Here is a 25,458-nt window from a genome sequence, read left to right as displayed (position 1 = left end):
TCAGTCACCCCAATCTGCCAGACCATATCCCCTGTGTATGCTAACTCTGGTGGTTTCCTCCAGCTGGCCCTGAGAGCGGGTAATGAGAAGGAGGAGGGCGAGACGGCGGACACAGTGGGCTGCTGCTCCCTGAGGGTGGAGCACATCACCCTCCACGACCTGCTGGAGGACAAGGACTGTGTGGTGGAGTTTGACTTCCTGGGTAAAGACTGTATCCGCTACTACAACAAGGTCCCCGTCACCAAGAGGGTAAGGAGCCAGCAGCCTCAGTACTACTAACAAGGGGTGTCTGAAATGGCACCCTAAATGTATTACTTTTGGCCAGGCAGTCAGAGTAGGTGCCCTGGGGTGGAGGACTGTAGAGCGCCCTGGGGAGAGCCCCCCGGGATAACTTTTAAATTGAGGAATATGCAAACACTAAAACCCAAACGACTGCTTTATGTGTTCAAGATAAAGTATTGAAGAAAAAATTTATCCAAAACTTGTCTACTCAAACTTTTAACTGATTTTCCCATCATGCCCAATAGGCACATGCGATAGAGCATAATGCTATTTTTTATCCTTTTTTCCCCCCATGCTGCGCTATGGTCAGCTTGGAAGCAAAAACAATGGTGGTGCAGCGACCAGTGGCCCCGTTTCCCACTACTGCAGATTGCATCTTTAATTACAATATGAGTGAAATAGTTTTCCTTCCAAAAAAATATTAATTAGGTATGTTAAAAAGCAGCTTTTCTGTGTTTTAATGGTGTGGGCATACCCCAACAACAGAATGGTGTGGGTGTATACCGGTCATAAAAAAAAAATATGAATGACAAGTAAACAGCTCAGCCAAAGAGCCATCTCGGACAAAAAACATAACGTTACACGAGGCAATGGCAAGCGTTTTGGGAAAGGTCTGTTTGAGATACAAGTTTAAGGTGTGTTTTTAAATTTTTTTTTTTTTCTCTGTATGCTTTGTCCACATGAAATATAGGACAAGTCAACATTATTTGTGTATGAGTTAACAGAATGAACTTTTAAAAGGTGAGATTTTTCAAAGGACAGTTATGTTACTTTCAATCCATCAAAGTAATTCTGACACCAAAAAAAAACAGAATAGAGAAATGTATTTGTCAATTTTCGCCTGGTTCTGTTCTGTGTTCTGCCAAGCAGCTGTCTGTCAGGTGGAAATGAGGCTAAACAACATTAGCTGGTGAGTGTCATGATTCAGCTCCAGTATGATTCGGCTCCAGTAGGATTCAGCCATGCTATCTCCAAGATCGAATAGGAAATGTTGCACCTGACAGCTAATTTTTGGGGGGGGGCAGAAGGTGTAATTATTCAGATGAGAGTATATTTAAAAGCAATACATCAGGTAAAGTTAATGAGTGTTCTGAATATTTTAGCATGTTTATTCCGAGGGAAGGGATAGCTGGTTCATTTCAGATTAGATGGAAGGAATTCTCATTCCAGCTCCATGGGAGGAGAGCATGATGAATTGCAATGCAAAGTGTTGGATAGCCAGATCATCACAATCATTCATTATCTGTTTACCAAGCTTCACTTGCCAGCATCTGCATTCTGTGTCCGGTCATTTTGCTTATCATTTAAACAGAATTTAGAATGTTGAACCACCATACTGCTGCATTCTCCTATCAAACATAGCTGTGTCGTAGACATCTGTTCATACATAAACAGCCTGTGATGAGTGCAGATTGTTGCCATGTTTTCAGGTCCATCCTGATGACACCGACACATTGGTTGATCAATCAGCCGTTGTTGCTCCACTCCAGACACTGAGTCTGGAATAAATCTTTGGAAATCCTCACGCGTCCATCCGTTCATCACAGGCTCTTATTTCCCTATTAATTTAGTTCTGGCACAAGAATAAATTGTCATTCAAATCAGTCTGTTTTGAAAAGCAACACATCTGCTACCATTAATTAGTTCCTTGCATATTTTAGCTGGTTTATTTAGAGCAGGAGGAAAACAGGACTTCTTGGAAATGTCAAATATAATTGAGTGGATCTTTTTTCCTCTTTCCCCTGTGAACTGGAAGAATGGGGTAGACAGCCCTGGGCTCTCCTATCATGATCAGTGTGTAGACTAGCTGTGAGCAGCTGTTTTTGGTCTGGAGGTCTAGGACCAACAGGGTGGGATGTAAAACCAGTCTCTCTTTGTCTTGTCCTTGTTTTGTTTATCCAGGTGTTCAAGAACCTCAAGCTCTTCATGAAGAACAAGGAGCCTGGAGACGACCTGTTTGATCGCCTCAACGTGAGTCGCACAGAACCAGTCTGACTTGTTTATCTCAACATGTAAAAAAGAAGACATCCCTCACAGCATGTTGCTGTGCTGTAAACGGCTGTAGCCTGACGATATGGTGAAGCCCAGTGAGTGACCATAACAGCCGCGAGTGTGAATTTAGCCTCGAGAACCCTCTCCATCCCGCTGTGTGTTTGCCTGTAGCCTCTGTCTACTCCCAGCCTCTCCGGTGCCTTAAAGGGAGAGCGGGAAGGCAAAGAGGCCGATATGGGGTGAGTGGATTATATATAAATCCTCTGTCCTTTCACCTCTCCTTTCGGCAGAAGGAAGGCATCGTCGCCAGGCAGTGGAGCAGGTCTTGCCCGGTGGCCAAGGTTATTGCTATGATTGGTGTGAAATGACATGGTTGTGATCTGCTCCTGAGAGGCGGGCTTTGTGACCTATGGCACATCAGGAAATGGAGGGGCATGTTGGAGGGTGAAATGTTAATCGCTGCTCTGAGCCGAGCTGATTGACACTTTGTAAAAGGCCAGGTGAGCGGGTGGGAGATGGTGTAAGCACCAGCCACGGAAGAAATTGGTACAGGCTCTAATAACTGCCTTCCCTCCACCACGTTTAGCTGGGCCAGGCTTGAGACCTGATTATCCACCTGCTACGGACAGTAAAAGGGTCCGTGAGTTTGTGTGACTGTCAGTGTACATGTACAGTAGCCTATATAAAGGAACCGCAGTGGGTAGTACAGTACATGTCTGACTCAACGTTGCTACCGGAGTGAGTGGTCGGTTCAAACTTCTACCTCCCGTGTGGCTGAGTTGGTAGAGCATGTCACTTGGAACGCCAGGGTTGTGGGATCGATTCCTACGGGGGACCGGTATTGAAAAAGTATGGGGGAAAATTAACAAAAATGTTTAGTTCACTACTGCAAGTCACTCTGGATAAGAGTGTCTGTTAAATTACTAAAAGGTCAATATATTCAGGCTGAGAACGAGGAGTGTGTAATAGGGAGTTTATATGTTAGCATCCCACCATCAGCAGCATCTCAAACCCTTGTGATGTACCTGTCCTGCTGTCCAAACCTTCTCCACGGCATTCTCGACCCTTTATCTTTGGCAGTCAAAGCCGGTTCGGGGAGAACATAACACAACCAGACAGTAGCTGACCACAAGGCTGAGGTATCTCTGCGGTCCAGAGCCATGGTATCAGTGAAGGCCAGATTGGATGTGGTCTGATACTGGCTCACCTCCATCCATCGCCTCTGTCAGGGGTCAATATCACTACACACCTGGATGCTCACAGATAGCAGATCACACCTGTCTGTACACACACACATTCAAACGCAGTGTGAGAACAGCCTTGGTAAGAGAGAAGCTCCTATTGTTAGTGTAACACTTAACCACTGTAATGACACCAACATGTACAGGACAACATTTGACCCCCAAGTTCACAGCCAGTGTCATTATAGTCTCTGCAAGGGCAGGAAGACAATTAAGGACCAATTAAGAATGCAGATGTGTGTGTGACGGCATCCTGGGTTTTGGGCTCCCCCAGTGGGTGAGGAATGGGTGGAGGGGTATGAAGGTCGTTCTACCCAGCAGCCTCCCTGTATGAGGGGAAGGGAGGGATGGGTGTGTCCTGAGTGACCCAGGTCTGTCTGCGATTTGTAATTTTAATTATACCAGCATCCCCCTTATTCCACAACACTCGTGCTCTAGGATCTCACTGGGATTGCTTTAGTTAATTCATCGTCTATACACACACCCATGTGACTGTGTGTGTACTGGGTGTCATTACAGCTGTAGACCTCTGCTCTTAGCCTCCAATCCATATTTTGTTATTTATATATTTTTTTATTTACCAGAAGCTTCTATCCAGAGCAACTTACAGGAGCAATTAGGGTTCAATGATTCGAACAAGCGACCTTTCGGTTACTGGCCCAACGCTCCTAACCGCTAGGCTACTTGCCACACTGTTATTGGTGAGGAGAGCCTTACTGTGTGGTGGTGCAGTTAAAGGAAATGTAATTCTTGTCTTTTAGGCAGATCTAACTATTTAAGTCAGAGGAAAGTAATATGATGACCTTTTTTAATCTACTCCTTATTCTGAATGATGTTGGCGATAATGCAGAGACAGTATTTTTCATTTTCTTCCTTTTTTGTTAAAGGTCCAATGCAGACTTTTTTTTAAATTCGATATCAATAATTTCAGGGTAACAATTAAGTACATTTATGTGATTGTTTTCAATTAAAATGGTAAAAAATAAACATCTTAGCAAAGAGCAATATTTCAAGCAAGAATTGGACAGGGACTGTCTGGGAGTGGTCTGACTGGGGAGGGGAAAACTGAAAACTAGCGGTTATTGGCAGAGGTTTGGAACCCTCTTTCTTATTGGTCTATTAACTAATTAAACTCCATACCACAAACAGGCTGAAATGTCAGCCTGTCTATTCATACAGTTGTTACACTAAAAGGGCATTATCATAAATTTCACAATTTCAAAGTATTATTCCAACCTCAGTGAGGGGAAAGTATATAAAACAGAGGCAAGTCATGTTTTTGACAACTCTGGGCCTTTTTATGGAAAAACTGAGCTCAAACATCAGGACTATATTGCCATCTAGTGTTTCTGGACATACTTTTTCACACCTGTCTCAATCCAGTCCTCGATTCTTGTGTATGTGTGTCTCCTCCCTCCAGACGTGCTTGTTGAATAAGCACCTGTCATCCCTGCTGCCTGGCCTGACTGCTAAGGTATTCAGGACTTTCAACGCCTCCATCACCCTGCAGGAGCAGCTCCAACAGCTGTCCAACAGTATGTCCCCCAAACACCACACATACATTTACATGCCATCCTTACAGGTGCACCTGTTATTTTTTTTGTATTTTTTTTTTTATAGCATTTGTTTACCAGACATGTCCATCAACCTGTTCAAATGTCTGTGAATGCAATGGCTGTGTTTAGAACTCCTGCAAGATCCTGCTATGGAGCTGCATCTCATGCCCTGCCTGTTAATTTCAGCAGTGATTCATTCCTTTAGAACACTGTTGTGTATCTCAGTCCCAGCATGTTCTGTGTTCACTCAGTGTTAGTGTCCCTGCTTGCAGTATGTTGGCTGAGATAATAACTCAGCACGCTGAGAGAACATTGTTAGTCCCTATGTTTTGCTGGGGCCCAGTATCCCCCTCTTTCCCCTCTCATGGTGGGATGTTTCTCTCTGGAGTGCTACTGAGATTAAATCTGTTCACAGTGTGGGTAGCAACCTCTAATTAAATTAGACATGTGCATGTGTTCAAAGGCAAGCAGGTGCAAGTGAGAATGATCTGTGTGGGGGAAGAGTACATTGGCCAGGGGGAGGGTCTCTGGAGGTACAGAAAGGAAATGGAGTGCTCCCTGGTGGTCTGGTAATCAAACATTCGCTCACCCCCTCTGCACATTAAACGTTTGATAGACCAACCATGGACAAGAGGGCTTCCTGCCTCCTGCTCTGTATATATTGCTTGAATTAAGCCATCCACTTTAACTTGTAATGACCAGTGAGCTTATGTATTTCCAATGAGCTAAGGTATTAACTCCACTCACCACCAACATTCATAGTCCTTTGTTCCCCTGTTGCTCCACAGTGACGGACAACCCGGCAGAGAAGCTGCTCTCCTACAACAGGGCCAACCGAGCTGTTGCAGTTCTGTGTAACCACCAGCGGGTGCCGCCAAAGACCTTTGATCAGTCTATGGCCAACCTCCAGTCCAAGGTGAGGGGGATCAACAGATACTTGATACATAGATAAATCGAGGGGTGATGTATGATGGTGACGTTGTCGTGTCCTGTTTTAGCTCAATGTTTACTTCAGTCTGCCCCCTCTTCATACACCACTTCCAGATTGATGGCAGGAGGGAGCAGTTGGCCCTGGCCAAGAGTGAGCTGAAGCTGGCCAAGAAGGAGGTCAAAGCTCACAGTTCAGACGGCAAGCTGCAGGCGTGAGTTGCCCTTACTGGCAGCAGACAGACAGGGAATATTATTGCTCAACAGGGCAGACAATATTCAGACTGAACTCCTGTGTGTGTTCAGGGTGGTGGAGCGTAAGAAGAAGGCTGTGCAGCGCTGTGAGGAGCAGCTTATGAAGATGGAGGTTCAGGCCACAAACCGAGAGGAGAACAAGCAAATCGCACTGGGCACCTCCAAACTCAACTACCTGGACCCACGCATCAGCGTGGCCTGGTGAGGGTGCACACACACACACACACACACACACACACACACACACACACGGTCTGAAATATGACACCTAAATTATGTATTCACATGCATTTGCAACATACATTATTATCCAGTTATTAATGTTGTGCATTATTTCTTATACGTTTTGCCCTCACCATAGGTGTAAGAACATGGAGGTGCCCCTGGACAAAATTTATAACAAATCTCAAAGGGATAAGTTTGCCTGGGCTGTTGACATGACCGGGGCAGATTTTATATTCTAAGTCAGCCTCTACCCTTTAGTTCTACCTAAATGTAAAGACTAGGAGGCAGGTTTTATCCTCTTCTCTCTGGTTTTAACTGCCCATGTGTTGAACTACAGAACTCTTGAATTTAATTGTTGTATTGCTGTTGGCACTTTTTTAAAATGTTTACTATTGTTAATGGTAAACCAAGATGATTTTATAGAAAGTATGGAGAACGTTTCCTTTTATAAACATTTAATAAAGTTTCTTAAGAAAAGAATGGCAAAGCCTCTTCTGCGTTTTTTGCATGTCAGCTCCTCTGTTATCAGACATGCCTGTAGCATGTCTCACCTAAGGTCATCATGAATGGATGTTATCATCAGTCATAGAGCTGGCCATGTGGATGGAGTGATGTCAGGTGTGACTCGGTGTGCAATGTAAAGAGTTAGGAATTGAAAGTGTTCGGGTCTGATTGTTGTTCAGTCAAGATAACCTCTAGTGCAGGGATCAGCAACTATACTGAACAAAAATATAAATGCAACAATTTCTAAGATTTTACCGAGTTACAGTTCATATAAGGAAATCAGTCAATTTAAAACTTCATTGGGCCCTAATCTATGGATTTCACATGAGGTAGCAGCGTGGATCAGAAAACCAGTCAGTGTCTGGTGTGACCACCATTTGCCTCATGGAGCATGACACATCTCCTTCGGAAACTGGAACACGCTGTCGTACATGTTGATCCAGAGCATCCCAAACGTGCTCAATGGGTGACATTTCTGGTGAGTATGTAGGCCATGGAGGAACTGGGACATTTTCAGCTTCCAGGAATTGTGTATAGATCCTTGCGACATGGAGCCATGCATCATTATGCTGAAACATGAGGTGATGGTGGCGGATAAATGGCACAACAATGGGCCTCAGGATCTCGTCATGGTATCTCTGCGCATTCAAATTGCCATGGATAAATGCAATTGTTCGTTGTCCGTAGCGTATGCCTGTTCATACCATAACCCAACTTGAGACATCTGTGGCATTGTGTTGTGACAAAACTGCACATTTTAGAGTGGCCTTTTATTGTCCCCAGCACAAGATGCACCTGTGTAATGAAGATGCTGTTTAATCAGCTTCTTGATATGCCACACCTGTCAGGTGGATGGATTATCTTCGCAAAGGAAAAATGCTCACTAACAGGGATGTAAATCAATTTGTGCTCAGAATTTGAGAGAAATAAGCTTTTTGTGCATATGGAACATTTCTGTGATCTTTTGTTTCAACTCATGAAACATGGGACCAACACTTTACATGTTGCGTTTTATATTTTTGTTCAGTGTAGATTCAGCCACGGGCCGTTAAAAAAAAATATATATATATATATATATTCTTGAGCGGATGTTCTGGCCCCCTGACCATACTTAAAAATAATTTGTAGATTGACTGCAAGAAGCCCAAACAGATATATTTGGTTACATTTGTAAACGATCACATCTCTATATTGTGCGTGGGAATACTTTGGAACAGATTTCCAGTTGGAGTTGATTTGCTGGGTTTTTTGTCTTATTTCCAACAGTAAGAAATCTAACTTAGGGGCCAAATTTGGCCTATGGGGCACCAGTTAGGGAACTCTGCTCTAATGCGACACTATCCTGATGCACACATGAAGGCACGTCTCTCAGAGCCCAATAAGATCAGTTCAGGGCATTCAGGCTGTTTTTAAAAACAAGCAAACAAGAAACTAATATGTTGATTTATTTCCTAAGAATGAGACTGGTTTAAGATTGCTCTATTAAAGTTATTTAATACAAACCAATGTCAGAGTGCTGTTTATCACTGGCTTGCCTTCTACTGTATACTTCAATCAACCATTACTCATAGGGCTGAAAAGTTTTGAGGGAAATAATCATGTTCAAATAAATCTTCAAGTCACTACATAAGAACTGTTACTTTTATTGCAATAGTCAATATAAAAAATAACTTTACAACACGCCAAATCAAAATAATTCACGGTTACAGTGGAAAAGTATGCTACTCCTGGAGAAAATCCTTGACATCTTGTTACTTGGCAACCTGTAATTGACACTGTTTATTTTTAGTTGGTTGAGCATACACTTATCTACTGTATGGGAGAGATGCATTAACTTTTCCAGACGGAATTAATTTGGTAAAATGACAGCAATTCTTTACGGTTCCTACCTGCAATCATCTACCTATAGACCTATGAAGCACTTTCCATCAATTCAAGTCAAAGGAAGTTCAGAGATTCTGAATAATTCATTTTGAAATGGCTTATAACTAAGAAACATAAAGTTGTCCATCAATTACACATCTAATCAGCTTAAATTGTAGTGGCATCAAAAGGTAGGCCTAAACTATCATTTAATTTAGGCATGTAAATACTGCCCATAAGACATTTTCTAAATGGTAAATATCAATGTTCGCCAGCAAGGATATTTACACAGCTTAAATTATAGATATTTTCTTTCACCTAAAATCTTAATTTTTGTAAATCCAGGACTACTACTGACTTGGATACAGCGATGAGTGCCAGAAGGTGAGTACTAATGATAATCCATTGCAACATACAGAAATAGAAAACATGTATTAAGATGCTGTCAGATTACCTTCATGACCCTTGCCCTTCTTTCATCTGTGGTTCTTTGACCCCTTCTATCTCCTCCACGCCCGCCTGGGTCATGAGGTCGGCAATGTTCTTCTCCAGGTCATCAATGCGGGTGCTCATCTCATCGAGTGAACATGGTTGAGGAAGAACATGGGCTGGCCCATAATAGGCCTTTGGATAACACTGACCAGTGGGTTGTGCTGGCTGGAATTTCTCTCCATAATAACATGAATGATGACCACCCACAGATATTCCCCAGACTACAACTGGTAAGACATATATCTAATGTATTCCTCCTATGCACTACTATACTATGTTATTACCGTTTCATTCTGTGCTGTAATGTAAAGTGCTACCAGAAATATTTTACAACTTAGCCTATGTAAAAAAATAAAAACATCAAAATGGAGTAAAGACAGTTGTTTGGCAATAAAATGGGTATAATGGGGGTGTGACTGTATGACACCCATATTTATAAATGGGCCTTATGATTTGAAAGATCTAGGCCCATACCAAGTTTCCTAAATATGTGGGGGATGTTGCTGTCCCCTTCCTGATCAGTGCATTTTGCTCATAACTGAACTGACAGCTCTGATTGATAGTTGTCTGGAAGGATATTTCTCCCGATGATCTGGTCAGACATGGTCTGGAACTTGTCCTGCATCTGTTGCAGCAGCGTCTGGACCTAACAACATGAGGGCACAGTTTAGAGAGCAGTATCAACATAAAACAGGCTGATGTTATATCTAGTCTACTGGTATTCAATGACCAAATGTGACCCTTCTTGCATGCAATTTATGAAGATAGTCCAAAAGGCAAATTAGCCTATACTGCACGGCTAGTTTGGGGTCAATTCAGAATCATTTGGTCGACCTTTATTTAGCATGATTCAAAGCACATACAAATTGGTAGTTTTGTGATCAGTTTGTTTACACTAGCTAGCAAGCTATGCAGAATGATCATGGGAGATGTAGCTACAGCAGTAGGAGCCATTGGTGGTGATGAGCTATTTTGCTGATCGTTGTAGAGTTCGATTCACTACTCCCGAGATGTTTCATACGATCCAATGTATTGGCTACAGGCTATTGAAATCCTTGGCTAATGCACATTGACAAATATCCATTCCAGGCCTGGTTGAATGGTATTAGCCACATTAGATTGCTATCTAGCGACACTGTCATTGTAATAAACTCACCACATTAGTAAGGTCCTGAACTGACTTTGGATCAGTTTCTGCCATGTTTTTCCTGTGAACGATACGCGTGTTATGAAGTGGTGTACAATGAACTCTAACTACCTAAAAATAGCTTTGGCTGAAATAAATGCAGGATCCCTTTCCCTACCAGCAGCTCTAGATGCAAAACACGTTATCTCGCGAGAACACTGAAGCAGGAAACTGACGGAATGGAGGGTTGTGGAACATTGAGTTTTTTTTTGGTATGCAGAGCTTCATAACCTGTGTACACTGATTATAATCCCGTGGTTTTCACGTGTGAACACATTAAAACCAGAGGGGGGAACTCAGAACACTGTGAACTGCATTGTAATGTGACAATAATAAAGACACCATATTTGAGAAACGAATCATCATTGTGTGTGTCATGCAGTGACTCCCATAGATGTTTTCCCATAGCCAATAGTTGCGTTGGTTGAAGTCAAATTGTGAAGACACTATACTGTAAACGGTATATCTAATTTGTCTATGAACAGATTGGAGCGCATGACTGAGGAGTTGTCAATAAATCTGCGCGTGAATGGAAGAGGTATGTTCAGTGGTGAACAACGTCTGCAACCGCAGTATATTTGAACTAAATAGAAAGTTATTTTTTTTCTCACTTTCTATGTTATTGAGCATTGTTCAGGATATTCGAAGACCATACGCGTGACCGACCATGCAGGTAGGCCATCTGCCTAAAACCTAAAGGAAAATGTGCACGTTTTCTTAGTGTACACAATGTACATCAATTTCCTCCAAACGAAACTGTCGATGGCCGTCTATCGGCGCACACGCTGCAATTATATATTTTTTCTATGGTCTTGTGTTCTTTGGTCATTTTTTCTTTCACCGTGTTACCAGTTTATTATCCTGTCGATGTACAGATTACTTACTACATTGTCCCGGGAATATGATCTCTAGGACAGTTTCTGCCAGGTGTTTAGTCAATCCAAAGGGATTTAAATTGATATGCAATTCTGAGATGGGGGAATCCATTGCTGGGAGATGTTCTTTACTCCTCAAGACAAAATCTGGTTTCTTCACTTTATAACTTGTACAAAAAGTTCAGATTTTGGATAGTACAGGCACTAGAATTTTAGAATATTTTGAATTTTTCATGCAACTAGGCATAGGATAATTAACCTCTATGTTGAGGCATGTTGAAGCCCAACCCCTTCATGCTTTGCTTATTAAGTTTTTTTCCCCAAGTTTTCCAAATACAGGTATCCTAGTATGACAAAGACATTGAATCAAAGTACACCTAAACTCTGTAGCCTAAAAGCACATGGTAAAGAAAACACTGGAACATTTTCTGTTGGGTATTATTGGATAGTCTATCAGTTATTCGCTGTAGCTTAATGTTCAACTGAAAAAGTAAGCGAAGAACATTCAACTTGTGACCTTTTGCTCAATTTGAATGACTCGGCGCTCTTAAACAGTCACGTTTCACATGCTGCCCTATACGAAATGACAAAATGTGTATTTTCCCTGACAGTTTGAATGTCACCAAAGTACCTATTGCCTGTGAAATGTCACCTACTCTTTCTGTATTCCCAGTTCCCTCTTCCTTTATTGCCTGCTGTCCCCCTACTGAATGTTTCATTGAGAGGAATCCTGGAAGTATGACATGATCTGGTAGAAATCATGTCATACTTAGACACTTAGTAGAGCTGAGTTATGCAGAGTAACAGATGTGTTAATGTAATTAAGTATCTCTGTTTGTCCTCTAGATGTCTCGATCAGTCACTCTGGGGACATGAGAAGGTAGTATTAAGTCAACTGTGAACATTGCATCAATATGGGCCTTGTGGTCTACATTGCTCGGAACAGTTCAACAGCCATATTTTCTTCAGCACACCCTAAAGAGCTCTTTTACAGAAAGAGTGGTCAATCAAATGTATCTATAAAGCCATTTTTACATTAGCCAATTTCAAAGTGCTATACAGAAATATTCTTCCTCTGGTTGCCTAGGGAAAAAGGTGAACTTTTGTTTTACTCTACCCTCTCAAGTCATTTGAGAGATTGGGCCAAAGCGAGGGAAAACTTCTTTTTTTTTAAATGAGAATGTTTATCCAATGTAAATACTGGCTGTTCTGTATGCATTATACACTGCTCAAAAAAATAAAGGGAACACTTAAACAACACATCCTAGATCTGAATGAAAGAAATAATCTTATTAAATACTTTTTTCTTTACATAGTTGAATGTGCTGACAACAAAATCACACAAAAATAATTAACGGAAATCCAATTTATCAACCCATGGAGGTCTGGATTTGGAGTCACACTCAAAATTAAAGTGGAAAACCACACTACAGGCTGATCCAACTTTGATGTAATGTCCTTAAAACAAGTCAAAATGAGGCTCAGTAGTGTGTGTGGCCTCCACGTGCCTGTATGACCTCCCTACAACGCCTGGGCATGCTCCTGATGAGGTGGCGGATGGTCTCCTGAGGGATCTCCTCCCAGACCTGGACTAAAGCATCCGCCAACTCCTGGACAGTCTGTGGTGCAACGTGGCGTTGGTGGATGGAGCGAGACATGATGTCCCAGATGTGCTCAATTGGATTCAGGTCTGGGGAACGGGTGGGCCAGTCCATAACATCAATGCCTTCCTCTTGCAGGAACTGCTGACACACTCCAGCCACATGAGGTCTAGCATTGTCTTGCATTAGGAGGAACCCAGGGCCAACCGCACCAGCATATGGTTTCACAAGGGGTCTGATGATCTCATCTCGGTACCTAATGGCAGTCAGGATACCTCTGGCGAGCACATGGAGGGCTGTGCGGCCCCCCAAAGAAATGCCACCCCACACCATGACTGACCCACTGCCAAACCGGTCATGCTGGAGGATGTTGCAGGCAGCAGAACATTCTCCACGGCGTCTCCAGACTCTGTCACATCTGTCACGTGCTCAGTGTGAACCTGCTTTCATCTGTGAAGAGCACAGGGCGCCAGTGGCGAATTTGCCAATCTTGGTGTTCTCTGGCAAATGGCAAACGTCCTGCACGGTGTTGGGCTGTAAGCACAACCCCCACCTGTGGACGTCGGGCCCTCATACCACCCTCATGGAGTCTGTTTCTGACCATTTGAGCAGACACATGCACATTTGTGACCTGCTGGAGGTCATTTTGCAGGGCTCTGGCAGTGCTCCTCCTGCTCCTCCTTGCACAAAGGTGGAGGCAGCGGTCCTGCTGCTGGGTTGTTGCCCTCCTACGGCCTCCTCCACGTCTCCTGATGTACTGGCCTGTCTCCTGGTAGCGCCTCCATGCTCTGGACACTACGCTGACAGACACAGCAAACCATCTTGCCACAGCTCGCATTGATGTGCCATCCTGGATGAGCTGCACTACCTGAGCCACTTGTGTGGGTTGTAGACTCCGTCTCATGCTACCACTAGAGTGAAAGCACCGCCAGCATTCAAAAGTGACCAAAACATCAGCCAGGAAGCATAGGAACTGAGAAGTGGTCTGTGGTCACCACCTGCTGAACCACTCCTTTATTGGGGGTGTCTTGTTTATTGCCTATAATTTCCACCTGTTGTCTATTCCATTTGCACAACAGCATGCGAAATGTATTGTCAATCAGTGTTGCTTCCTAAGTGGACAGTTTGATTTCACAGAAGTGTGATTGACTTGGAGTTATATTGTGTTGTTTAAGTGTTCCCTTTATTTTTTTTAGCAGTATATTTAAGAGTACGGAAGAAGAAAAAAAAACAGTACAATTTTTTTTTTTTATAAAATAAATGTATGAAATGTATGCATTCACTACTGTAAGTCACTCTGGATAAGAACGTCTGCTAAATGACTAAAATGTAAATGTAAGAGGACTCCATATTTGGCTTCTGCAAATATTAAGACAACGTGTTGCATTTTATGTAGAGGAGACTAGTAAGAGAGAGCATTATCCATCTTATCCCCTCAAGAATGCTCTCTATGGGAAAGGCAATAACTCAAGTGTAGTGGTATGTATAGTAGTAATGTTCACTGTAAAATGGAAGGACAATAGTAACAGCTCATGGACTGTTCTGGAAATATTTGCATTCTCAAAGCTTTAAACCCTTTAGCAGCAGTGCTGTGTTCCAGCGAAGAGAGAGGCAAGGCAGAGCATGTCAGAGGGTCTGTCTTCGGGGTTATGATATAGCAGTGTTGTTTAGAGGAAAACCTTGGTCTCTTTACAGGTTTGCGACATTGGCATATTACTAGAGGGCTTTTTGGGATATCCTTCACTCAGATCAGGGTGTGGGAGGCAAGGTGACTCATGTTTTAAAGGCCCAATGAAATCAAAAAGGTTATTTTCCTGTGTTATATACAGTACCTGTCCAAACTTTTGACACAAACCTACTCATTCCAAGGATTTTCTTTTCACCGCAGAGTGAAGGAAAAGCAGCCAACAAGTATTCAGCATATGTGGGAACTCCTTCAGGACTGTTGGAAAACCATTACTCATGAAGCTGGTTGAGAGAATGCCAATAGTGTGCAAAGCTGTCAAGGCAAAGGGTGGCTACTTTGAAGAATACAAAATATTTTGATTTGTATAACACTTTTTTTTTGGTTACTACATGAATCCATATGTGTTGTTTCATAGTTTTGATGTCTTCACTATTATTCTACAATGTAGAAAATAGTAAAAATAAAGAAAAGCCCTTGAATGAGTAGGTGTTCTAAATCTTTTGACCGGTAGTGTGTGTACAGTTGAAGTCGGAAGTTTATATACACCTTAGACAAATACATTTAAACTCTGTTTTTCACAATTCCTGACATTTAATCCTAGTAAAAATCCCTGTCTTAGGTCAGTTATGATCACCACTTTATTTTAAGAATGTGAAATGTCAGAATAATAGTAGAGAATGATTTATTTCAGCTTTTATTTCTTAAATCACATTCCCAGTGGGTCAGAAGCCTTCCACAAGCTTCCCACAATAAGTTGGGTGAAATTTGGCCCTTCCTCCTGACAGAGCTGGTGTAACCGAGTCAGGTTTGTAGGCCTCCTTGCTCACACACGCCTTTTCAGTTCTGCCCACAAATTTTCTATAGGATTGAGGTGAGGGCTTTGTGATGGCCACTCCAATACCTTGACTTTGTTTTCCTTATGCCATTTTGCCACAACTTTGGAAGTATGCTTGGGGTCATTGTCCATTTGGAAGACCCATTTGAGACCAAGCTTTAACTTCCTGACTGATGTCTTGCGATGTTGCTTCAATATATCCACATAAATTTCCTACCTCATGATGCCATCTATTTTGTGAAGGGCACCAGTCTCTCCTGCAGCAAAGCACCCCAACAACATGATGCTGCCACCCTTGTGCTTCACGGTTGGGATGGTGTTCTTCGGCTTGCAAGCCACCCCCTTTTTCCTGCAAAGATAACGATGGTCATTATGGCCAAACAGTTCTATTTTTGTTTCATCAGACCAGAGGACATTTCTCCAAAAAGTACGATCTTTGTCCCCATGTACAGCTGCAATCCGTTGTCTTGCTTTTTTATGGCGGTTTTGGAGCAGTGGCTTCTTCCTTGCTGAGCAGCCTTTCAGGATATGTCGATATAGATACTTTTGTACCTGTTTGCTCCAGCATCTTCACAAGGTTCTTTGCTGCTGTTCTGGGATTGATTTGCACTTTTCGCGCCAAAGTACGTTAATCTCTAGGAGACAGAATGCGTCTCCTTCCTGAGCGGTATGACGGCTGCGTGGTCCCATGGTGTTTATACTTGCGTACTATTGTTTGTACAGATGAACGTGGTACCTTCAGGCATTTGGAAATTGCTCCCAATGATGAACCAGACTTGTGTAGGTTTACCTTTTTTTTCCTGAGGCCTTGGCTGATTTCTTTTGATTTTCCCATATGATGTCAAGCAAAGAGCCACTGAGTTTGAAGGTAGGCCTTGAAATACATCCACAGGTACACCTCCAATTGACTCAACTGATGTCAATTAGCTTATCAGAAGCTTCTAAAGCCATGACATCACTTTCTGCAATTTTCCAAGTTGTTTAAAGGCACAGTCAACTTAGTGTATGTAAACTTCTGACCCGCTGGAATTGTGATACAGTGAAATCATCTGTAAACGATTGTTGGAAAAATTACTTGTCATGGACAAAGTAGATGTCCTAACCGACTTGCCAAAACTATAGTTTGTTAACAAGAAATTTGTGGAGTGGTTGAAAAACGAGTTTTAATGACTCCCACCTAAGTGTATGAAAACTGCCGACTTCAACTGTATGTATGTATACTTCTACACAGAGGTTGGAATAATACTGTGAAATAGCGGAGGTGCATAATGATGGCAGCCCCATCCACTTACCATAAATTCCTTGTTTTGCCGTATTGTAAATTGCTCTCTGTTACTCTTTATTTTTTATATGATTATTAGCAGAGTATACATGATTTACATTTTATCTTCAAGATCCTGTCAATTTGAAAAAACGAAGTAGATTGTGCTGATGTATTTGCACATTGAACCATATCGCGCTCCTTAGTTGAAAAACTTAGTGGATAGTGCTAGAACAATGACGTCATATCTGAATTCTGCATATTTAGGCACGTTCGCCCTCGTGAAAATGATAATGCCTCTTTAGTGTAAGAGCTGTTTGAAAAGGCCGCCTGAAATTTCAGCCTGTTTTGGTGGGCTGGAGTTTTGGCCTGCTTGGTGACATCACCAGGCAGTAAATTAGTTAATAGACCAATAAGAAAGAGTTTCTAACTTCTCTGCCAATAACGGCTAGTTTTCAGATTTCCCCTCCCCACTCAGACCACCCCAGACAGTCTTAGCAAAATACTTGTCTCTTTGCTAAGAAGCTATTTTTGTCTTTTTTGACCATTTTAATTGTCAACCACAGTATGGTTGTTAGCCAGAAATAATTTGATATTGAGGTGCATTTGAATTGTTGTTGAGTCTTGACTGAGTGGGAGATGGTGCATGCAGTTTGTTGGTAACTCAGCTTTTAAGGGTACAAGAGGGTGAAAGTAAAGTTCTCTAACAACACATGTTATTTATTTCTAAGCTTGGTTATCAGGAGTATCTGTTTTTCCACTCCACAGGGCTGGGTGTGACTGAGGCCAAGCTGCCGTCTGTGAGGCCCTAGCTAGAGATGGACATCGAGGTGGACATCCAGGAGGAGGACATGGAGGGCTCGTGGACCTTGCTGTCATTGCTGGCATCCTGTGTGATGGTGTTTGGAGGGGCCCTGCCTTACGTGCCTCAGTACCAGGAGATCCAGAGGAGCAGCAACACTGAGGGATTCTCCACCCGTGTTTGCCTGCTGCTGCTCATCGCCAACATCCTACGCATCTTCTTCTGGTGAGGCCAGGGGAGAGAAGGGTCACTGGGACTGATTTCAAAGTGAACAGAATAAACTATTGTATGCTCACTCACATGTAGAAACAAATCACTTGGGAGCATACAGCAGTTTGCAGGTTATCGTGTTTACATTAAACATATAGATAGAAAAAAAGTAAGTGGTTAGAGGAAGTGAGCGTTGTCTGTGCAGACACTGAATTTTGATTAGTTACCGTAATGTCTACCTACAGGATAGGGAAGCAGTTTGAACTGACTCTGCTCCTCCAGAGTGTTGTGATGATCAGCACCATGCTAGCTATGCTCCACCTCTGCTGCAACATCCAGCAAGCCAATCGGGTCAGCACCAACCAGCACCACTTCACAGGTAACCAAACCATAACCACATCAGGCAAATAGCCCTACTTCACTTGTAGGTTACTGTAAAAACACACGTATTACACATTTATTAAGTCCCAACCATTAAGTCCACACACTCTTTAATATCACCTGAAAGGCAATAGCTATGGCTAAATATGCTGCATGTACAGTACTTGCCAATTACAGTTCATCACATTTGACAAATGATCACTCATCACATACAGTACATATAAGCCTATGTAGTGGAGCTCTGTTTCAACACTGAGCTCTTGTCAAAAGGGGGGGCCATAGGAGAAGGTATAATCACTCGGGTCTCTGGAATATCTCTCTTGTTCTATTTCTCGCGCTCTTGCTTGCTCTCTTTCTCTCACACACTCTATCAGTCTTACGTCATTTCTTGTTTAGATTTTTGGATGTAATAGATGGGACACTATGTTTACGCCTGGGGTCCTCTTGAATTGAGTGATTTTATTATTATTTATTTGTTTAGATGTTATTACGAGGATTCGTGTGTGAAAAGGGGAAATGTTGGATGGATATATGCATAGGGCTGTCACGTAAACGAGATCAGCGGCTGGAGTCTAGTCTATCAGGGTGTGTGGAGTCGGGGCTAAACTGAGGCCCTATTCCCACTACGAGAGTCTGAGGAGCAGAGTTCCGAAAGAGATTTCTACTTCTCAATTCACGTTACATCCTTTCCTTTCGTGGTGGCAGTGTTTTTACAACTGATGCCGGTTTGCCTGAGGCTGATGCAGTGCAGGTGTTTGTACACATGCATATACACACACTCTCATTCAAATAAACACATACAAGAATACACACATGCATGTAATCGTGCCAGACATGCACACAAACATATAAAGTAGGCATTGCTGTTATGATTTCAGTTGTCCTTGATGTCCTTTGTTTTAAATTTATTATTTTTAATATATTTTTTTGCATTGTTGTTTGCTGTTTTCTTCTGTCTTTTCCTTTTTTCTCTTTAGTTCCTTCTCTTGGTTGTTGGTGCATTGGGGGGTTCTTGGGGGTGGGGAATGGAATTAATTGTATTTTTTTATTTATTTTCTTCGAATGGTTGAGGGACAGCTATTGGGGAACTGTGGGGGGATCTTGGAGGATTCGGGTTTCACAAGATTGTGATCATGAAAAAGGAAACTATGACATTTTATATCACTATCATGCACACGCACCCTCACACAAAAGGATGGCTCTGTTGCGGAAAGACTGATACATGTTTGATAGTGTCCTGATGCTGTATTGTTTGTCCTTCATGTTCTAATACTTTAATGTTACCCCTTCCTTGTGTTTTTTGTAATAAATAATAATAATGTTTTTTATTTTTTTATTTAAACACGACATTCTTGGTCCGCAGCTCAAATTGACCGTAAATATCACAATAGCCACTAGCCAGTTAGCACGGACTATTAACAATCTGACAACTTTTATTCTGAAACGAACAGTATTACGATATTAAATAATGCAACCAAACCATATTACACCCTTGAATAATGCAACAATTCACAAGCATGTGCAGACAAAGAAAGGGTTTATTTTCTAAATTAGCTGACAATACACAGCTGACTCCTACTCACTAACAACATGCTTCATGATCAAGTAATGTTAGCATATCGATAATGAATGTTTACCCCTCCCATACGACTATAAAAGTAGAGTAACGCTATCATAGTGTCGTCCATATTATTATAATATAGGCTACATGGCTAAGTAACGTTAGCTAGCTAGCGAAACAGAATCATTTCTGTATCTTCACATAAACATGCTGGCTGTAGCTGAATGCTGACGTTTAGCTGAACCATAGCTAGATGGTTGCTCTTAACTTTAATGCGGTAGGTAGTTAAAGCTTATCTTAGAAAAAAACAGGCTTCATTTGATCAATATCATGGAAGTCATTATATGAGGTAAAAGCAAATTGCGAATTGAAAATATTAATAATTCCCTGGGGAGTTGATTCTTGCCTGGACCTCAGTGGCACAGTGCAGTCTAGCAACAAACAAAAAACCACTGCGACATTTACAGAATGTAACCGGCTGTTACTATTTCAGGCAAAAACTCAAAGCTGTTTCAAAAACATTGCTTTGCTATTATGTGTTGACTCAATGAGACATTTCTGTTTACACCGAGTGTCGTGCGTTACCTCTGAGGTAACGGTCGAGACGTGACAAGTTCACAAGTTTTACATTACAGTATATGTGTAGCATGTATGTGAAGACCCTTTTAGAGTGACTAGCTGTACTCTAGTAGCCATTGAACTGGGGACCCGGGAGGGCCAGAGTCTGTCCAAATTCATGCTCAGTCAGCTTTTATGGACTGGATTTATGGGTAATTATGTTTGCAGACAGATTGGCTCCGTAATTGCGCTGAAAGAGATTAAAATCAATCTTAAGGCAGCTTTTTATTAGGCTGCAGACTGAGAACGAAATGAAATCTCGTAATATTCCAATAATTTAAAAGTGTTATTAGATCCCTAACTTCTTGGCACTAATAATGTACCTTTCATGTTGATTGATTAGTGAAGAGAGGTTAAGTTATTCATGGTGAGGTTATTCATGGTGTAGATATCGGTGAGTTAGTATGGGGTGTGTGTACCCATGCGCGCGTGTCTGAGATTGTGTTATACTGTAGATAATCCTTACTGGGGCATAGATGTCTGTGAGAGAGAGTGTGTCGGAATGAGAGTTTAATTTCCTGGTAGTCTTGTCATGAGTATAGTCTGCTAAGGCAGAGTTCCAGACGGTCTCAATCTGTTGTCCCCTGTTGGGAGCTGGAGAGTCTCACTATTTACTCCATCCATTCTCAGTCCTGTCTCCCAGGAGCTCAGCATCCAAACCAATAGAGAATTCTGTTTTGACTGCTCCTAATCACCCTGTCCACAGACACTACAGTAGACTGTCAACGCTACAGGAACGCTACTTTATTCTGCTGAAGGGCAGGCAACGTGTCTGATTTCAGAGGGAATGGAGGGGTGTGATGGTATAGTGATGGTATATACTCAGAATAGCCCTTGACCCCCCCACCTCTCCCCTCCCCTCGCTCCCCATCTGAGACCTGCTAATCTCTACTGTACTTTCCTTACCTCAGGGACATCCTGCTCTATGGCAGCCAGCACAGCAGCACCTGTCCCCATGTAGCTGTACCACATACAGTGGTTGCTCCACTAAAAGTTTTGCGACTATGCTGCGGCTGAGAGGTCATTTGTGGTTTAGTACGATAACCTGCGTCACTACTTCATTGCTCGAGACCCGCGCAAAGGGGAATTAGAGCACTTGATTATGCTTTTGGGTCCTAGTGTGTCTCCAACTGACAATGAATGGGCGACATAAACCTAAATAGAAACTGCTAATTGTGCATGACCTGAGTATCACTTACTAAAACTGTTGTTACTCTAAGGTTTTTATTCTTTTATTTTGTTAGGATTATTTTGCTCTTACTGTAGTAGTGTATCCCACTCCCGACCGGTCATGTTGTACAGCACCTGAGTGGCGCAACGGATGCTGGTTCAATACCGTGCCGGCCTCGACTCGGAGACCCATGAGATGGCTGTAGGCTTTTGGTTTCTCTCCCTCTAAAAACAGAAATAAATCATTCTAAATAACAGACTGGCTTTATTTACAAATTAGTAACAATGTCTCACCCCATGTTCAAGAATGGCCTTTTTCTCGCTCATTATACGTTATTTGTAAACAAATCATCTCCAAAATATATATTTTTTTTAAACCATCATATTTTTCGACATAATGTAGGTCTACCGTAGGCAACATGAGTTTCACTAGTGTTGAGTAATGTGCTTTTAAAAGTGGTGTAGGTCTTATTTCAAGAGCATATTGAAGTTCCATCCTAACGGAAACCCAGAGTGTTTTTCATTTTTCTTGGAATAAAAACGCCATAATATTAATGAAATTAATTAAGCAAGTACCAGTCAAAAGGTTGGACACCTACACATTCCAGGGTTTCTTTATTTTTACTATTTTCTAAATTGTAGAATAGTAATGAAGACATCAACTATGAAATAACACATATAGAATCAGTTAAGTACAAGTTCTTATTTATAAGGACAGCCTACTCCTTCCTCCCCGTCGGGGAATTGAACCCCGGTCTCCCGCGTGCCTGCACGACACAGGGATTCTTTAGCTAAATAGCCCAGTACTGTAGGCTACTCCCTACCGTCACGTTGTACAGCGCCATGTTTTACGTTCCGTCCTATTGGAAGCCCAGAGTGTTTTTCAATTTTTCTTGGAATAGAAACACCATAATATTAATCAAATGAATTTCTTAAAATCAGACCCATATGCTATATTCTTACAAAAAAGGTTTTAAATTCTCTAGTACAGCCACTATTGAAGGCTATCAAAGGCTTCTCAAAGATGCCCTCTGTTGGTCAAACTATTGCTAACTAGTATTAATGGTACCAGTTAAATAACGTGCCACAGAATTTTGCGGCACCATGCAAGCTGCACCACAGTACGCTGCAACTTTTAAAGGACGAACCACTGTACACACACACACACACACACACACACAACAATAAACCAAAAACACACATGCAGACAAGTACCTGTGTCGAGTGATGCCATTTAGCTTCCTTTAGTGGGGGTTACCGGAGGTCAGTAGGTAATATATGTGCATAAGATACCCTATAGGCACTCCAACGGTAAAACTAAATATGTCCGAGCAGGTGTTTTCTCAGCACATTATTTGGAATAGCACCTGAAGGACTAGTCCATTAAATAACCACCAAGAAATAATGAGAGTGCTGTATAATGTGTTGTAATGTGGACTTCACTGTGTTCAGTGTTATTGGCTCTGCTCAACACAATGACTTTGCTCTGACTTCCACTGACTGCCCAAAGGCCATACGTTAACAGGTTGCCCTTATGATGTAGGTTTTGGACGTGGACTGAGGAAAAGGGGAAAAGGAAATACAGATGTGCTATTATAACCTTTTTAACAACTTTTAAAACTTGCAAGGATGAAGGTACTGTTTTTTTTCATGCTGCAGAGTGCTGCAAAATAATGTTTCAAGAATTACAAACTAAGTGAAACTTACTGATAGATCGGGGACTAGATGGAATGAAATGAGCATTTCTCCTCAATACATCGAGGTCCCTAAAAAAAGGTTGACTCGCTTTATTGTCGTTGAGAGTCAACATCATGTGTGACGTGTGTCTGGAGTGGGAAAGGAAGATTAATTCTCTCCAGTTTCCCTCAGAAAGCTTCTCGGGTGAGGACCTTGTGGCTCATAGTTCCTGTATGGCCCTGCTGAGGTTGGATATTGCTCTCTACTGATGTTAAAGTCAGTGTTGGCCTTGGCTGAGCTAGAGTGAACAATCTGCTATGTTAACCTCACCTCAGGTTTTATGTGGACAAAGTTCTCTGTCCTTGTGTAGCCTCACTCCCAACCTCAAGAATAGGCAACTATTTCAATGTATACCCTCAAATCTCAAAACAAATCCTTCTGCAACGCTCAAAGGTGAGTGAATGTTGTTGATGCAGCCTGTTTAATAATTGAATCATATGTACAGGTAACTGGCAAAATATAGGAAATACCGACATAGTATGTTATTAGGGCGTTGGGCCACCACGGGCCAGAACAGCTTCAATGCACCTTGGCATAGATTCTACAATGGTCTGGAACTCTATTGTACCCTTTTCAGACATATGGAATGTGCTTCTGAAGTGGAACTAGCGTACATCACTAGGTGACCAGAACTGTTAGTCAAATTATCTGGAGCTGCCTGCCTGCGGGCAGACCACTCTCTCCTAAAAAGTATGTTAAAGTTTGTTACGTTGCTGATTGGCAAACGTACTGCAAATTGAGAAATCATGGGACGAAACTGAATAGGTCAGCACAGGCGAGGTCAGTACAGGTGCATCAAAGCAGGGACCGAGAGACTGAAAAACAGCTTCTATCTCAAGGCCATCAGACTGTTAAACAGCCATCACTAACATTGAGTGGCTGCTGCCAACATACTGCCTCAACTCCAGCCACTTTAATAATGGAAAAATTGATGTAATAAATGTATCACTAGCCACTTTATATTATATAATGTTTACATAACCTACATTACTCATATTTATATACTGTACTCTATACCATCTACTGCATCTTGCCATCTTGATGTAATGTATCACTAGCCACTTTAAACAATACCACTTTTATGTTTACATACCCTACATTACTCATCTCATATGTATATACAGTACTCTATACCATCTACTGCATCTTACCATCTTGATATAATGCATCACTAGCCACTTTAAACAATACCACTTTTATATGTTTACATATCCTACATTACTCATCTCGTATGTATATACTGTACTTTATACCATCCACTGCATCTTGCCAATGCCGTTCTATACCATCATTCATTCATATTTTTTTTAATGTACATATTCTTATTCATTCCTTTACACTTGTGTGTGTGTATAAGGTAATTGTTGTGAAATTGTTAGGTTAGATTACTCGTTGGATATTAGTGCATTGTCGGTGTATGTGACAAATAAAATTTGATTTGAATAAAAAGAAGAAACTGCACAATGAAACAAAGATGATTGATAGTAAAAAGTTTGGAGCACCTACACATCCAAGTATATCTGACCAAATTATGAAAGACACGCATTGTAATTTTGAATCCCGTTAAGTAGCCGGGGTCTGACAATTTGGATGGAAAATTAGAGGATAATAGCGGACCATATTGCCACTCCTATTTGCCATATCTTCAATTTAATCCTACTAGAACGTGTGTGCCCTCAGGCCTGGAGGGAAGCAAAAGTTATTCCCCTACCTAAGAATAGTAAAGCCTCCCTTTACTGGCTCAAATAGCCGACCAATCATCCTGTTACCAACCCTTAGTAAACTTTTGGATACAATTTTGTTTGACCAGATACAATGCTATTTTACAGTAAACAACAAACTTTCAGCACGCTTATAGGGAAGGACATTCAACAAGCAAAGCACTTACACTGATGATTGGCTGAGAGAAATTGACTCGAATATTGTGGTAGGTGTTAGACTTCAGTGCGGCTTTTGACATTATCGATCATAGTCTGTTGCTGGAAAAACATATGTATTATGGCTTTACTACACCTGCTATATTGTGGATAAAGAGTTACTTGTCTATCAGAACACAGATGGTGTTCTTTAATGGAAGCCTCAAACAAAATCCAAGTAGAATCAGGAATTCCCCAGGGCAGGTGTCTAGGCCCCTTTTTTAAATTATTATTATTTATTTTTAATAACTATCAACAGTAGTTGAGTAAAGCTAGTTTGT

General features: G+C 41.7%; 3 protein-coding genes across 9 annotated transcripts in view; 2 read left to right on the top strand and 1 right to left on the bottom strand.

Annotated features, from left to right (window-relative positions):
• Window positions 1-6,958, top strand: part of zgc:173742 (DNA topoisomerase 1) — a 35,436-nt gene extending 28,478 nt beyond the window's left edge. For all 4 annotated transcript variants that reach the window (XM_014124258.2, XM_045688172.1, XM_014124257.2 and 1 more), the window contains 7 exons: window positions 64-249; window positions 2,185-2,253; window positions 4,936-5,050; window positions 5,860-5,987; window positions 6,116-6,213; window positions 6,305-6,454; window positions 6,615-6,958. In XM_014124258.2, the coding sequence (XP_013979733.1) occupies window positions 64-249; window positions 2,185-2,253; window positions 4,936-5,050; window positions 5,860-5,987; window positions 6,116-6,213; window positions 6,305-6,454; window positions 6,615-6,717 (849 nt within the window). In that variant the 3' untranslated portion in view covers window positions 6,718-6,958. The remainder of the gene's footprint in view (window positions 1-63; window positions 250-2,184; window positions 2,254-4,935; window positions 5,051-5,859; window positions 5,988-6,115; window positions 6,214-6,304; window positions 6,455-6,614) is intronic.
• A 1,647-nt stretch (window positions 6,959-8,605) lies between these two features.
• Window positions 8,606-10,700, bottom strand: LOC106561110 (heat shock factor-binding protein 1). Of its 2 annotated transcripts, none has more exons than XM_014124759.2 (4): window positions 10,494-10,700; window positions 9,917-9,983; window positions 9,300-9,426; window positions 8,606-8,757 (listed from the first exon to the last, which is right to left on the bottom strand). In XM_014124759.2, the coding sequence occupies exons 1-3, from the start codon at window positions 10,536-10,538 to the stop codon at window positions 9,302-9,304; spliced, it is 237 nt and encodes a 78-aa protein (XP_013980234.1). In that variant the 5' UTR covers window positions 10,539-10,700; the 3' UTR covers window positions 8,606-8,757; window positions 9,300-9,301. The 2 variants fall into 2 exon arrangements, with proteins under 2 accessions (XP_013980234.1, XP_013980233.1); XM_014124758.2 differs by having other exon boundaries at window positions 8,606-8,745.
• A 142-nt stretch (window positions 10,701-10,842) lies between these two features.
• LOC106560875 (solute carrier family 66 member 2) overlaps window positions 10,843-25,458 on the top strand; it is an 81,105-nt gene continuing 66,489 nt past the window's right edge. For 2 of the 3 annotated variants that reach the window (XM_014124261.2, XM_014124263.2), the window contains exons 1-3: window positions 10,843-11,061; window positions 17,551-17,809; window positions 18,040-18,173. In XM_014124261.2, coding sequence (XP_013979736.1) covers window positions 17,601-17,809; window positions 18,040-18,173 — 343 coding nt within the window. In that variant the 5' untranslated portion in view covers window positions 10,843-11,061; window positions 17,551-17,600. Of the gene's footprint in view, window positions 11,197-17,550; window positions 17,810-18,039; window positions 18,174-25,458 lie in introns of all 3 variants that reach the window. The other variant, XM_014124262.2, reaches the window with a different exon arrangement.

The sequence above is a fragment of the Salmo salar genome, chromosome ssa10 (genome assembly GCF_905237065.1).
Source record: "Salmo salar chromosome ssa10, Ssal_v3.1, whole genome shotgun sequence".
Lineage (NCBI taxonomy): Eukaryota > Metazoa > Chordata > Actinopteri > Salmoniformes > Salmonidae > Salmo > Salmo salar.
This window is presented reverse-complemented; position numbering and strand designations above follow the sequence as displayed.